Source organism: Martes martes (assembly GCF_963455335.1).
Source record: "Martes martes genome assembly, chromosome: 10".
Classification (NCBI taxonomy): Eukaryota; Metazoa; Chordata; class Mammalia; order Carnivora; family Mustelidae; genus Martes; species Martes martes.
In genome coordinates this window covers 55,502,606-55,516,447 of record NC_137898.1, presented here as the reverse complement: position 1 = coordinate 55,516,447, position 13,842 = coordinate 55,502,606, and the positions used below count along the sequence as shown (strand labels likewise).

At 40.6% G+C, this 13,842-nt stretch overlaps 1 protein-coding gene across 1 annotated transcript; it reads right to left on the bottom strand.

Moving 5' to 3' along the window:
• Positions 1 to 12,581: 12,581 nt before the first annotated feature.
• On the bottom strand, positions 12,582 to 13,553 carry LOC308350157 (olfactory receptor 52H1-like; the record flags this gene model as incomplete). Its single annotated transcript, XM_080815160.1, has 1 exon — positions 12,582 to 13,553. Exon 1 carries the CDS (start codon positions 13,527 to 13,529, stop codon positions 12,582 to 12,584), a length of 948 nt encoding a protein of 315 aa, XP_080671286.1. The 5' UTR covers positions 13,530 to 13,553.
• Between the last annotated feature and the right edge of the window lie 289 nt (positions 13,554 to 13,842).

Sequence of the window (13,842 nt, the reverse complement as noted above, 5' to 3'; positions counted from 1 at the left end):
ACAGGTGAGCTATCACGCTGCAAGGTATTCAAAGAGGTACGAGAGGCCGTAAGTGGCCGCACCTTGATGCTGCACTTCTCTGAACAGCGGCCATTGCAGATAAATAAAAGTCTAAACAGATCACGTGTGCCATTCTAAATACAGGTAAGCTAGCACACACTCCCTAGTGTGAAAGTCTCCTGACTCTGAGACCCTGCACCTATTTCCTCCTTGACTTTAGAACAAGCATCCCTTCCCTCTTCCTGTCTGCAAGCCGTGCTAGGTTCCACTTATCCATCAGGTCTCAATGAAGCCCCCTTTCATTCAACGGAAATACCACGTCCCCTCAAACAGGCTTCCTGATCTATGTTAGAAAATTCCATTTCCCAATCGTATTTCCTCTTTTCTGAAATTCACCAAACTTGCCACCCCCATTTACTGCTTATTTTCTCGGCTAGACTGCAGGCTCTACAGAGGCAAAGAGCATGTCGGTTTTGTTTTTCCTGCTTTTGTCCTTGCTGTTGTTGTTGTTTCAGTAATGCTTTCAGTAGCTGCCCAACAGTGGCCGTGAAAAAGTGCTCGGTGACTCTATCTGGAACTGAATGTTGTTGCTGAGTCCGGACAAGAATATACGCCTTTTCTCTGAAAATACATTTAAAATCATGAGATCTCTGTTACTCTGCTAAATAAAGGAAAATAAACCCATGCAAACTGGCAGCCAATAACATGCTAAACCAGAAAAGGGCTAAAGGCATTTCTATTTAGCATAAAAAGATCATGGCTTTGAAAACATTTGTATTAACATTGCTCAAGAAGTTTTACCCAGAGAAATAAGGCTGTTTACTTTTGCCCACCCCCTTTGTCTCTGTTGAGGTGAAAATTCTTCCAGAAAACTTTTTCTTAATTCCAAGACTGGGTTCTCTTATTCACACCCGCAGAACGGTGTACTTATGTCCTATGGAAACACATATAATTTATTGTCTATGTTTGCCTATCTTCCACCCGTCTTGAGTGTAAAGACATTTTCATAGTCAGAGTTTCATGTTTTATTCTAGTTTAATTTCTATAAACACTTAAGGATTGTTGAATAGAAAAATAATGTTTAAATCATTGCACCTAAGTTCCTGTGGGATATGAGACCTTTGTCCTTCTTCTGCCACATTTCTCCCTATCCCACCTCTATTTACTCTACATTCCCTTAAAGTACAGTTTAATTAATAAGTGGCTAAAGTAATTAATGTGTTACAGTTTAATTAATAAGTGGCTAAAGTAATTAATGAGTGAGTGAAATAAAACACACACACACACACACACACACACACACGGAAATCTTAGGCAAAGTGTACACAAAGTCACATTATTGCTACTTCTTAAGAACCTGCATTTTAGAATCAAGATTCGGATTTGCATTCGATCAGTGCCTATTTTATCATTATACCAAACAAGGTATATGATCTGTCCAAAATGCCTTTCCTCGTAGAATTTTTGTGGGGATTACATAAGGAAAGTCCTCTGCTCAGTGTTAAGCTCTCAATAGATGCTGACTGTTATGTGATGTCATCATTATTAGAAACACTTGTAAATACACACGGATGCCAGAAACCCACACGGTAACAGAAAATTTCAAATCACACAGAAAACAGAGTTTGGGTCTGCTCTTCCAGATCCAAGCTCTCAGACTGTTGAGTCGTGTCCTGAAGAAAAGTTCCAGTAGTCTTATTTGTTTGTATTTGCCCCATTTGTCCATCCTCCTACCAACCCCTGAGACTGTTTAAAATCTGGCCCCCAGGCCTGCAGACTCTCTTTCATAAAGAAGACTGGATTGAGCCCACCCCTGTCTTGTCTTAGCATCTCCTTGCCATCCTCCTGGGTCCTCTGTATGTCCTTTTGTTAGGTACCCCAGGATCCTGAGCTCTGCCCTTGGCTTCCCCACACTCACCAAACCTAGACCCTCGGTGAGGCCCAAAGATACACAGAAATGGCACCCTCAAGCAACCTGTCCTCTTATTTCTCTTCCTGGGCTTCAGACAGGGCACTCAAAACATGTGGGCCCCTGAGAGACCATACCCACAAACCCAATCAGTGGCTGTGGCCTGCACAGGAAGCACTTCCCAGGGGTGTAGCTCCTGAGGCTCTGAGGTCCCAAGGCCGAGGTGGACTGAGTCCCTGAGGACTCTGCCTGCCCAGGATACTGCCTGTTCTAGAAGACAAGAGTCCCCTGGGGCTTATGAAACGGCAGATGCCCTCTCCACCACTGCTGAAGCGATCAGCAGTGAAATGTGTGTGTGTGTGTGTGTGTGTGTGTGTGTGCATGAGAGAGAGAGAGAGAGAGGAATTGCATGTCTTTGTAGGTAACTGCATTTATGTCTTAAATATTCAATCATTTGTATAACTTTATGTAATAGTGATTTTAGTATGAAAACGCAAATAGACCTATGAAAGAGAGTACATGTTCTTCTGATTCAAGCCTAAAAAGAGAATGCCTTTGCTATCATGAATCAGTCCTATTGATCAAACACTTGAACCATCATGTAAATCTCCCTACACACATGCTTGCCAGCCCCAGCAACAGAGACTTTAAGATATTTTTAGAACACGTTCCTTCTTTGTCACAACTCTTCAATCCCTTGTCATCTCTGCTATTGGACCCTCATTGATCTGAAGATCTCAGTTCTTTCCCACCAAGCCATACTCATCTTCCTAAAACAGAGATACGGTCGTCATTTCTGCAGAGTTTATAAAGCCTTTTTTAAAAAAGATTTTATTAATTTATTTGACAGAGAGAGAGATCACAAGTAGGTAGAGAGGCAGGCAGAGAGAGAGAGGGAAGCAGGCTCCCTGCCGAGTGGAGAGCCCAATGTGGGGCTGGATCCCAGGACCCTGGGATTATGACCTGAGCCGAAGGCAGAGGCTTAACCCACTGAGCCGCCCAGGTGCCCCTTAAAAAGCCTTTTGTATAAATAAATATACACATACAATATCAAACAATTTCAAGCCCTTGACTTCCTCTGCAGTGTCACCTCCTGCCCCTTTTCCTCCAAACACCCTAAATTCCAGACTAATCTATTTGGAGTTCTAAACACACATTATAATCTTGCAAGCATCATCCCTAGGCATATTGTAGTCCCTCTTTCTAGAATATCTTTCCTATCCTTTTCTGTCTGACTCAACTTAAAACCTAGCATCACTTATTTGGAAAGTCACCCCTTACTCTCCCTTGAGTTTACCCCTACCTTAGCCTTAATCACATTATATTACAATTATCTGTCTAGCTCTCTGTTTCTGCTTCTAGAAGGCAAGTTTCTCAATGACAAGAACCTTATTCCTGGTGTTGGGTATTAGATTTCTACGGTTGCTCACGAAGTAGGCATTCAGAACTCTATTCTCAATTACCAGTAGTAAAATCAATATTATTAGCATCTATTTGTATGACATTTATTATATAGCATTTTATGAAGTTACTAGTATAACACCAATTAGAAAATAATTTTATGTTGTATTTGGAAAAAGCCTGAAATGTATACCTGTATGTTTACAAATCTAATTACCCATCTCTTCACACATTGTTTTTGGTCATTGTCTTCCTGAAGTTATAGCATAATATAGAAAAGAAAAGAAATAGTTCTCATTGCTGAATCTTAAGGAACACTTTATTAGTTTATAGTGATATCACAAACTCAGATTAAAGCAGAATATTTTTACAGAAGTGTACATCCCATGAAAACCTCTCTTTTTAAAAAAGATTTATGTATTTATTTGAGAGGGATAGAAAGAGGGAAGCATGAGCAGGGGAGGGGCAAATGGAGAGGGAGAGAATCCTCAAGCATATTTCCCATCGAGCCCAGACCCTGATGCAAGGCTTGATCCCAGGACCCTGAGATCATGACCCGAGCCGAAATCAAGAGCTAGACCCTCAACTGACTTGGCACCCCAAATCTCTTTTTTGTTGTAACATTTCTATAGCCTTCTGTCAGTTCACACTCCTACCTCACCCAATTTCCTTTTTCTGGAAAATTTATGTCCTGTGACAAGCATGGTTAGTAGGGAGGAAAATAAAGAACTGTGGCATCTAATTGCTGCCTTCGATTTACTTTTGTCTTTGGGGACGTGTCTGCCTTGTTTTATAGAAATGTTTCATTTATTCATATACTGTATTTTGGGAAATAGTTGCTATTCTGAGTAGCATCAATGGTGCAATTTTGATTTGTACGTACAGCCTAGGGTATTTTAATGCTGATAGCCGGGTGAATATAGGGGCCCTCAAGTGAGATGAGGAAACGTCACAAAGATAAAGAATTCAGGTGATTATAAATATAAACAAGTATGGTGGTTTTAAAATATGTTCACAAGTTTTATGATGTTCACAAGTTTTATTATACTCCTGTTTTCAGGGGGTAGTTCCTAATTCCCCTCCAACTGAGTATGGATTAGGCTCAGTGATTCATCTCTAAAAAAAACAGCATACGGTTGGATGCATGCTTTCTGAGGCTAGGTCATAAAAGGCATTGAGGATTCCTCTTTGCTCTCTCTCCTGAATGGCCCACTCTGGGCAAAGCCAGCCTTGATGCCATGAGTAAACTCAAACAGCCTGTGTGGGCAGGAGCTGAAACCTCTTTGATAATGAACAGCACTACCTATAGTGATCATCTTGGAACCAGCCCCTCCAGCTCCACCCAAGGTTTCAGATGTCTGCAACCCCAGTAACTTGTGGACTATAACCAGTAAGAGACCCAAAGCAGAACCTTCTATGTAGGCCAGTCCTGAAGTCTTTACACTCAGAGCCTCTGATAATCAATGTTTACTGTTAAGTTAACTTTGGGGGTAACTTGTTACACAGTGTAGATAGCTGATAGGAAAAGGAACACAGATTATCCTATGTAGTCCTACATATGGATAAGGAACTGAAGGGTAGAGCAGGGTAACTGCAGTTCTTAGCCACTTGGGCCACTTAAAGGTAATCCACTATAATTCTACTTAAATCACTCCCTTTGAAACTTATCTCAACAGGCGTGGCCACCTGCACATGTGGAATACAGAAAGCACCAGGCATGATATTTGTCAAAAGATTTCAAGATCACTTTTTTCACACAACAAACATTTATTAAGATAAGAATAATATGTCAGGCCCAGAAACCAGACTTTATGCTAGACCCTGGATATTCAGAAATAAGTATCAGTATTCCACTAGCGGACATAACCTGCTAAGGTCAACAGGCTTATAAAATGAAATTTCAATACAGAATGAGAGTCAGAGGAAACCCAAGGATGTCGGTGGAAACTGAGTGGAGGAATCACACCACAGCCTAGGGACCAGCAAAGATCTTGAGCAACAAAGTAACAAACTAGGAGTCTCGAGGATGAAAAAAGGTTAAAGAACAGCAGACATTGGGCATGGAGTGTGCTGGAGATTCTCTCTCTCCCTCTGCCTCTGCCCCTACCTCTTCCCTGTCTCAAAATAAAAATGAAATCTTCAGGGGCACCTGGGTGGCTCAGTGAGTTAAAGCCTCTGCCTTCAGCTCAGGTTATGATCTCAGGGTCCTGGGATCGAGCCTCACATCGGGCTCTCTGCTCAGCGGGGAGCCTGCTTCCTCCTCTCTCTCTGCCTACTGTGATCTCTGTCTGTCAAACAAATAAATAAAATCTTAAAAAAAAAAAATGAAATCTTCAAATGATGGCAGGGTTGGAAATTTTATTTTTATTTTCTTTCAAGAGGATAGTATCCAGTATATGTTACCTTTTCTGTGATGAAACCCATTTAACACAAGGTAGAGGGTTTCACAAAATTGTCTGAGTTGGGGGGGGAGGATTTGAGAAAAGTCAACAGTATTATGTTTCCAAAGGATAGAATTTTCTTGTTTACAAATTTTATTCAGTGCTTGCACACGTATGAGATAAAACTTGAAAGAATTAAAAACCAACAAAGAAAGAAATTATGAAATCCATTTTTAAAGGAATTTCAGTAAGTAATTGGTAGCAGAATCCAATTATATCTATGATTTACGTTTTCAACTTCCTCAAGTTACTTATTTCTGATTATGCTTCTTTAAAGTAAAGAAGTTGGGCGGGGGGGGGAAAGTAATGAAGTTGGGATATATAAATAAAGAAAACTCTGAGATAGAGAAACAGTATGTTTGAATAATCTAGGTAAATTTCATACAGAGTCTCATCCTGAGTGAGGTGTGCTATAACCACTGTTGGGTTGGCAGGCTCCTGGAATGCAGGAGGAACAATAGAAATGACCACCGGGCCAGCCATCTTCCAGCCCCCTACCCCCCCACTTTCCTTAACCCTTGACTCTCCCACCAAAAGGATATATGCCCAGGTCACGTCTCCATAGGTAACCCGATACCTATGCAGGAAACAGAAGTATCAGGACCCCCCACCCCATACCCTCTGATCACCAAATACCCTACCATATATGGATGTGAGCCCACGCCCTGCCTTGGCCTGATAAAAGACCCTTGCCACCTCCCTCCCAGCTCGACTTCCCCCACTCCCCTTTTCAGAGTCGAGGAATCTCGCCCGAGGGTGCTAACCTCCTCCCGGAGGACTTTCCTGGCTCCCCTTCTCCTGAGCCCTGAAACTTCGCCAGAGAGTGCCTTAAATAAATCTTGCCTTGTGCCTACCTTGCCTGGTGTCCTGTTTATCTCGCCTATAAAACCTTACAACCACCTCCACCCATTCTCAAGTAGCACTATCCCTACCTGTGATGATGGCTGTCCATAATTTACTAAAATCTTTCACTATCGAAACTTCAAAACGAAGGGTGTCTATAATCAGTGGATAATAATTAATTAAACAGAAAATACCATACTGGCTCCACGGTTCTCTAACTTATACCTTGATATGTGGGATTTCTATTTTATAGGTCTTGAACTCCTTTTCCCTTTTATGCACATGTAGATATCTCTATATTCATTGTAGGTGATTAATAGGTGTTTAGTTGATCAAAAGATCAATAGATGATTAGGTAAATATATGTACCAGATAACAGGATTCTTGTTTAAAAATTTAAAAAAATGTTTTTATTTGGTTTTTATATGCTTTACGAAAATTTATAACTTTCTTCCCCATCTTAAAATATTTAATCAGAGAATACAATTTATTATTACAGTCTTTAAAATTTTGTATGACTATCATTTTAAAATTATGACCATTCTGTGAGAAAACAGTACCAGCCTCGGGATTTTCCTCAGGAGCATCTTTGTGAAATCTTTTTTTTTTTTTTTTTTTTAAGATTTTATCTATCTGAGAGACAGTGAGTGAGAGAGGGAGCACGAGTAGGGGAAGGGGCAGAGGAAGAGGGAGAAGTAGGCTCCCTGCTCTGCAAAGAGCCAGATGCGGGGCTGGACCCCAGGACCCTGAGATCATGACCCGAGCCGAAGGCAGACTCTTAACTGATTGAACCACCAGGCACCCCTGAAATTCTTTTTTTTTTTTTTTAATTTTTTATTTATTTTCAGCGTAACAGTATTCATTGTTTTTTCACCACACCCAGTGCTCCATGCAATCTGTGCCCTCCCTAATACCCACCACCTGGTTCCCCCACCCTCCCACCCCGCCCCTTCAAAACCCTCAGGTTGTTTTTCAGAGTCCATAGTCTCTCATGGTTCACCTCCCCTTCCAATTTCCCTCAACTCCCTTCTCCTCTCCATCTACCCTTGTCCTCTATATTATTTGTTATGCTCCACCAATAAGTGAAACCATATGATACTTGACTTTCTCTGTTTGACTTATTTCACTCAACATAATCTCTTCCAGTCCTGTCCATGTTGCTACAAAAGTTGGGTATTGATCTTGTTTTGAATGTTTGGAATCTGAGTAGGAGGGAACTTCCTAACTGAGATTTTACATAGCAGATGTTTGAGCCCTTTGATCTTGCTAGTTGATTGTGACAGGCTAGCTCTCAAACGTTCTCTCTTCTTAACAGGTAAGTGATAAAAATTCCATACCATGATTCAGGCATGGTTTATCCCAATGATTCCACTGTCAGTTATGAAGTGTTTATCCTCATTGGTATCCCTGGTCTGAAGGAGCTGCTCACGAGGATCTCCATACCCTTCTGCAAGGTACCTGGTGGCTATGTCAGGAAATGTTATCCTGATCAAACAGATTTGTGACCTAGTGGCCCTTGTGTTTTCTTTGAAAAGGAAATGTTGCCGAGGATAAATGACTCTTGTGGTTTTTTAGAGGTAAGTAGGAAGAGTCCTATTTAAAAAAAGGACAGATAAGTTGTCATTTTGGATAGACTTTACTTGTTATGAAAGTAGTCTATTCTTATTCGCTAGAGATGACCAAAATTGTATGTGTCCCTTATTTCAAAGGTAAATATGTTCTTGAAAACCCATAGGCAAAAAGCTACTATTTTGAATGTCTACAGGGCGCCTGGGTGGCTCAGTGGGTTAAAGCCTCTGCCTTCGGCTCAGGTCATGATCTCAGGGTCCTGGGATCGAGTCCCGCATCGGACTCTGCTCAGCAGGGAGCCTGCTTCCTCCTCTCTCTCTCTCTGCCTGCCTCTCTGCCTACTTGCGATCTCTGTCTATCAAATAAGTAAATAAAATCTTTAAAATAAAATAAAATAAGTGTCTACAGGGTTCTCTGGTATTTAATAACACATTTCCATTTCTACCAAACAAATATAAGATTTATAGAATACGTCTCCATCTACTATTCAGACTTTTAGATCTCTCTGTGTCCTCCCCAACAGCTATATTGAATACAAATTAGAGTTCATCCCAAAATTGTGTATAAATAAGGGAAATGTGGAGGTTCTCCCTTCTACCTTACTTTATTCACAGAATAGCACCTTCACACTCTTGTAACACAAATGGTAATATTTGATGATAGTAGATAGCCTGATCTACACAAATGAAATGAGATTTACTGCTTTAAGTATGTAATTTGGGAGAAAAAAAAAAAAAAGACAAGACAATTAGATGTTTGCAAACACAAACTGCTTGGATGCTATGTGTCCTGTGCTACCCTCTTAATCTGTGCTTGAGCAACCCTCTTTTCAGACTCCTTAACATATATTTCACAGGGTTGTGGTATGAGTATCCAAAGAGAACTCGGATGCAAGAGCACTTTAGAAATTATAAAATGCTGTACAAATATGTTGTGTTGCTGTAATTAAGGTGATTATCTTCCCTGGTATGAGCTTCCACACTCCTTATAGTCAAAGGTTAAAAACAAAACAAAGCAAAACCCCGTACTTTGTCTACAGCAAAGTCTTATTTTTTCCATCAGGATAAATCCAGCCCCAGGGAGGTGTCCTGCCACAGCTTTTTCTTATCAGGCATGCCCCGCCTTTTGGGATGGGGGGTGACCAGGCATACTTCTGGGTGCTCAGTCTGCACAGCCCTTATTCTAGGCAGTGTGGGCTGGGTCTGCGCTTCCTTCACAAGCACCTAAAGGAATTTTCAAGGAAATTCTACCTTGCTCCATAACCATGGAACTCCCTTTTCAGCTGTGTGCTCTGACTCCTGGCATGTTTGGGGTATAGAGAAAATATTTTTCTGTTTTCCCTGAGTTGGGTTTTCTGAATAACTTTTACCTAAATCTTGGCATCTTGGGCTAAGAGCAAGTCTTGGGAAGTTAATTTACAATGATAGTGAAATAACTAAGGATAGCGAGAAATCTCCAGATTTACCTAATTCCAGAAGGACAAACACATGGCTGGGTTTAGAGTTGAAGACAAGTGTCTCATCTTTTCCCTGGAGAGATTTATTTCTCATCAGACTCCAAAGAAACTTTCCCCGAAAGAAGTGGGAGTCAGAAGGAGGAAAAAAGCAGAGAAAATACATTTATCTTCAGTGTTTGGTTTTGACCTAGTCTTCACTGTATAGCCCTAGTGGTAAGAATCAGGTATGGGAAACCACACAGTTTTCACTAGCTTTTTAAGGGAATAGTGATAATCTATTCCTGATTTAGAACAGTTTGTGTGTGTATTCAGGACAAAACTGATGACATGAGTGTTTACAAGGCAACACATGCTCAGCACAACATTCCAATATAAATGGTTTTCTGCTTCCATAGTACTCAACCCTGTAAGTCTCAGGTGGCTGCTGTCCCTGTGCCTATCCCTGTCTCTCCTTCCCACTTTATTGCTTATTGCTGCATAAATCCATGTACCTAAAAGAGCCTATCTCAATCACAACAAAACAATGTGCTAACCACCCTCCCAACAATACTACCAAGCTTAGGAAGATGACGGGTCTTGGGCCAAAAAAAAATGGCCAAATGGACATAAACATCAGAGTTCAAAAGACAAAAGCCCAACAGTGGGTGAAGTTCAAATGCAGTCCTAAAAAGGACTGAAGTCATGGCCTGAGCCACATTTAGGCCTCTGAGGTGGGCCTCAACGGGACGGCAGGCAGTGATGTGCTACTGAATGCTCAGCAACTGTCTTTTGGGGCTTTGGTGTGTACATTTGCTGATTCCTGAGGTATAGATATTCCCACTGTAACTGATTTCAAGCTGCCAATATGATGTTGACCTGCTGCAAAATTCCTGAAAATTTAATACCTGGCTTTCAGTGTGAAGAGTCTTTCTTCATTCAGCACTCCACTAATTGCAGCTCTTCTTAGGCCTGATACACTGGGCTTAGAATGAGCTTGAAAAGCATCTTTGGTTTATCTCAGAAGAGATCCAAAAGAGTGAGGTCTCTGTGCTGGAGAAATCCTGCCTTTGTGGGAGCTAGGACAGTGAGTGAGTAGGACCAAATACTTTGAAATCATACACTCATTAGCTTTATGCTCAACATATATTATTTATGATACTGAATATACTATTAATTTTTTGATTAAGGTAGGATTCACATAACATAAAAATTCACCATCTTAACCATTTTACAGTGTTCAAATCAATAGCTTTTAGTACATTTACAATGTTGTACAATCACCCCATTATCTAATTCCAGAACATTTTCATCATCCCACAAGGAAACCACATCCTCCCCAAGCAGTCACTCGTTATTTCCCTTTCCCCAGTTGTCTAGCCACTACTAATTGACTTTCTGCCTATGGATTTGACTGTTCTGGACTTTTGACATAAATGGAATCCTACAATATATCAGCCTTCTGTGTCTGGCTTCTTTCACTTAGCATAGTGTTTTCAAGCTTCATCCATGTGATATTATGTATGAGAACTTCATACTTTCTTATGGCTGAAAAAGATTCCATTGTTTAGATTGAACATATTTGTTTTATCCATTCATCAGTTGATATGCATTTGATATGACTGGTTTCTATTTGAGGAGTTATTATAAATGATGCCATTATAACATTTATTTACAAGTTTTAGTGCAAACGTGTTTTCAGTTCTTTTTGGTATATACCTAAGAGGAGGACTGGTTCATTTGACAATGCTGCTATATTCAACCTTTTGAGGAACTGCCAATCTGTATTCTACAGAGGCTGCAACATTTTACAGTCCTATCAGCAAAGCATCAGTGTTCAATATCTTTATATCCCCACCAACACTTATTATTTCCCCCTTGTTTTTTTAATTACAGTAATCCTGGTGGGTGTGAACTAGAACAATAAAAGGGGATTGAAAAAATATTTCCTTTCACTCCCTTTCCTACCCAAGTGCAAGCTAAGCTTCAAATTCCAGAGGAAATAGCATGTGTGAAAGTCCAGAAGGAAAGAGAATGTAGTTTGAAAAAGCATAAGACGTACAAGGTGATTGTAGCATAAAGGGCATGTGAACCAAAGTGAGAGCAAGGGTGAGAGGTGGATCAGTGACACCAAGCAACAACTGGTTAGCACCAGCCATGCTGTAAAAGGCATTGAAGATATGTTGGGGCACTTGAGTTTTCTTCCAAGCAAAATAGGTAACTTGAATGATTTTTAAGTAAAGGATTGACCTCATTAATTGGGGTTTAGTAAGACCACTCTGGTTTCTGAGTAGAAAAATGGATGCAGTAGAGAAAAACTTGGAGTGAACAAACTTCAAATGAGGCTGCTAAACAGACCAAGGACACAGAAAGAGAGAGAAAAGTGATCATATTTTAATATGGCATGTGAATGAATTTAAAGGATATTCAGAGGACATAATTAATAATAAATGAATTTTAGTTTATGTTGATTGTGGAGTTTCAGTAGGATAACCAGGAGACGCTGCCAAATACAGAGTCAGCTAAGTGGGACAGAGAAAGAATTGGGAGTAAGGCTTTAGATGTGGGAATTTTTAGCATGAAGATGGTTATTCACTTTATGAGCTTAATGGGTGCTAAACAAGCCCATGAATAAAGCACTATTTTTTCTTTTCTTTCTTTTTAAAAATTTATTTAAGGAGGACATTGAAGCAGGAGAAAAGGACCAAAGGAAAAGTAAACATTTTTTGCATTTAAGTTTTTGATTGTAGAAAATTAGGATTCTTGCACCGGATGTCTGTCATTTTTTAGGGATTTGAAAAATCCTTACCTCTCTTCCTGTAATTCTACCAGTGATTTTCTCCAACAGAATTAAGGTCTTGAGGTTCATAGGAATTGATTCCATTATTGGAGGACTTCCTGCTACTGATTTACATAAGAAATGCTATTAAATCAATATGATTACTTAACTTTCCACAATCTTTCTCTCCATATTCTCAGCCAAGGGTCACTGCATCCTTTTAGAAAAGAAAAAGAGGATGACCTTGTCCCTGATCTGCTTGGTTTTTACACCATAAATGATGGGATTGAGTGCAGGAGGGATTGCCACATAGAGGTTGGCAAACATGATATGAAAGGTGAGAGAGATATTGTGACCAAAGCGATGAGTGAGGACAGAGAACATGGCTGGTGTGTAGAATATGATAATGACACTGACATGGGAACCACAGGTGCTGAGAGCTTTCTGTCGGGCATCTCTGGATGAAAGGTGGAAAACAGCATGAAGGATGAGAGAGTAGGAAATACCAATGAGGATCAGGTCTGAGATAATGGTCATTACAGGCACAGCAAAACCATACCAGATGTTGATGGAGATGTCAGCACAGGCGAGCCGGGCCACCCCTATATGTTCACAGTATGTGTGAGGAATGATACGTGACCTGCAGAAGGGCAAACGCTTCACCAGGAAAACAACAGGCAGAATGACACTGAAGCTCCGACCAACAATGCCCACCATGATCTTGACAATTGTCCTAGGTGTCAAAACACTTGTGTATCTCAAAGGAGAACAAATGGCCGTGTAACGATCAAATGCCATGCCCAACAAAATGGCTGAGTCCAGAAAAAAGCTGAAGTGAAGAAAGAACATTTGGGTAAGGCAGCCAGGAAAGGTAATTTTCTGAGATTTCAACCAGAATATGCCAAGGGTTTTGGGCACACACGTGGTACATAATATGAGGTCTGCAGAGGCCAACATGGAGAGAAAGAAGAACATGGGCTCATGGAGGCTGTGGTCCATAGTGATGAGGTAAAGAAGAATACCATTCCCTGCAAGGGCCACCAGGTAGATAACGAAGAAAGGAACCCCAATCCAGATGTGGAACTGCTCCAGCCCTGGGATCCCCACCAGCGTGAAGGAGCCCGGATTGAAACTTGTTAAATTCAGTGTGGCCATCGTGGTAATTGTAATTCCTTGAGGACAAAATATAGTATTTTATTTCTAGAACTGATTGGCCATGAATTTCCTGTAAGACTTTTCCAGAGCTAATATCCCTTCATTCTCTTTGCATAACAAACACTATGGCAAACACAACCTATGTTTTGTCACAATTTTTACAGCACTTACCACAGGCTGCTAAGAGACATTAATTAAACCAATAATTCCCTGTCTATAGACATTACCATAACACAGTATTGTTACTATATTGGGACCATGTCCCACCAGATCTATGACCTGGGATTATTGCTGGCCCTGTGTTGTCAGCTAA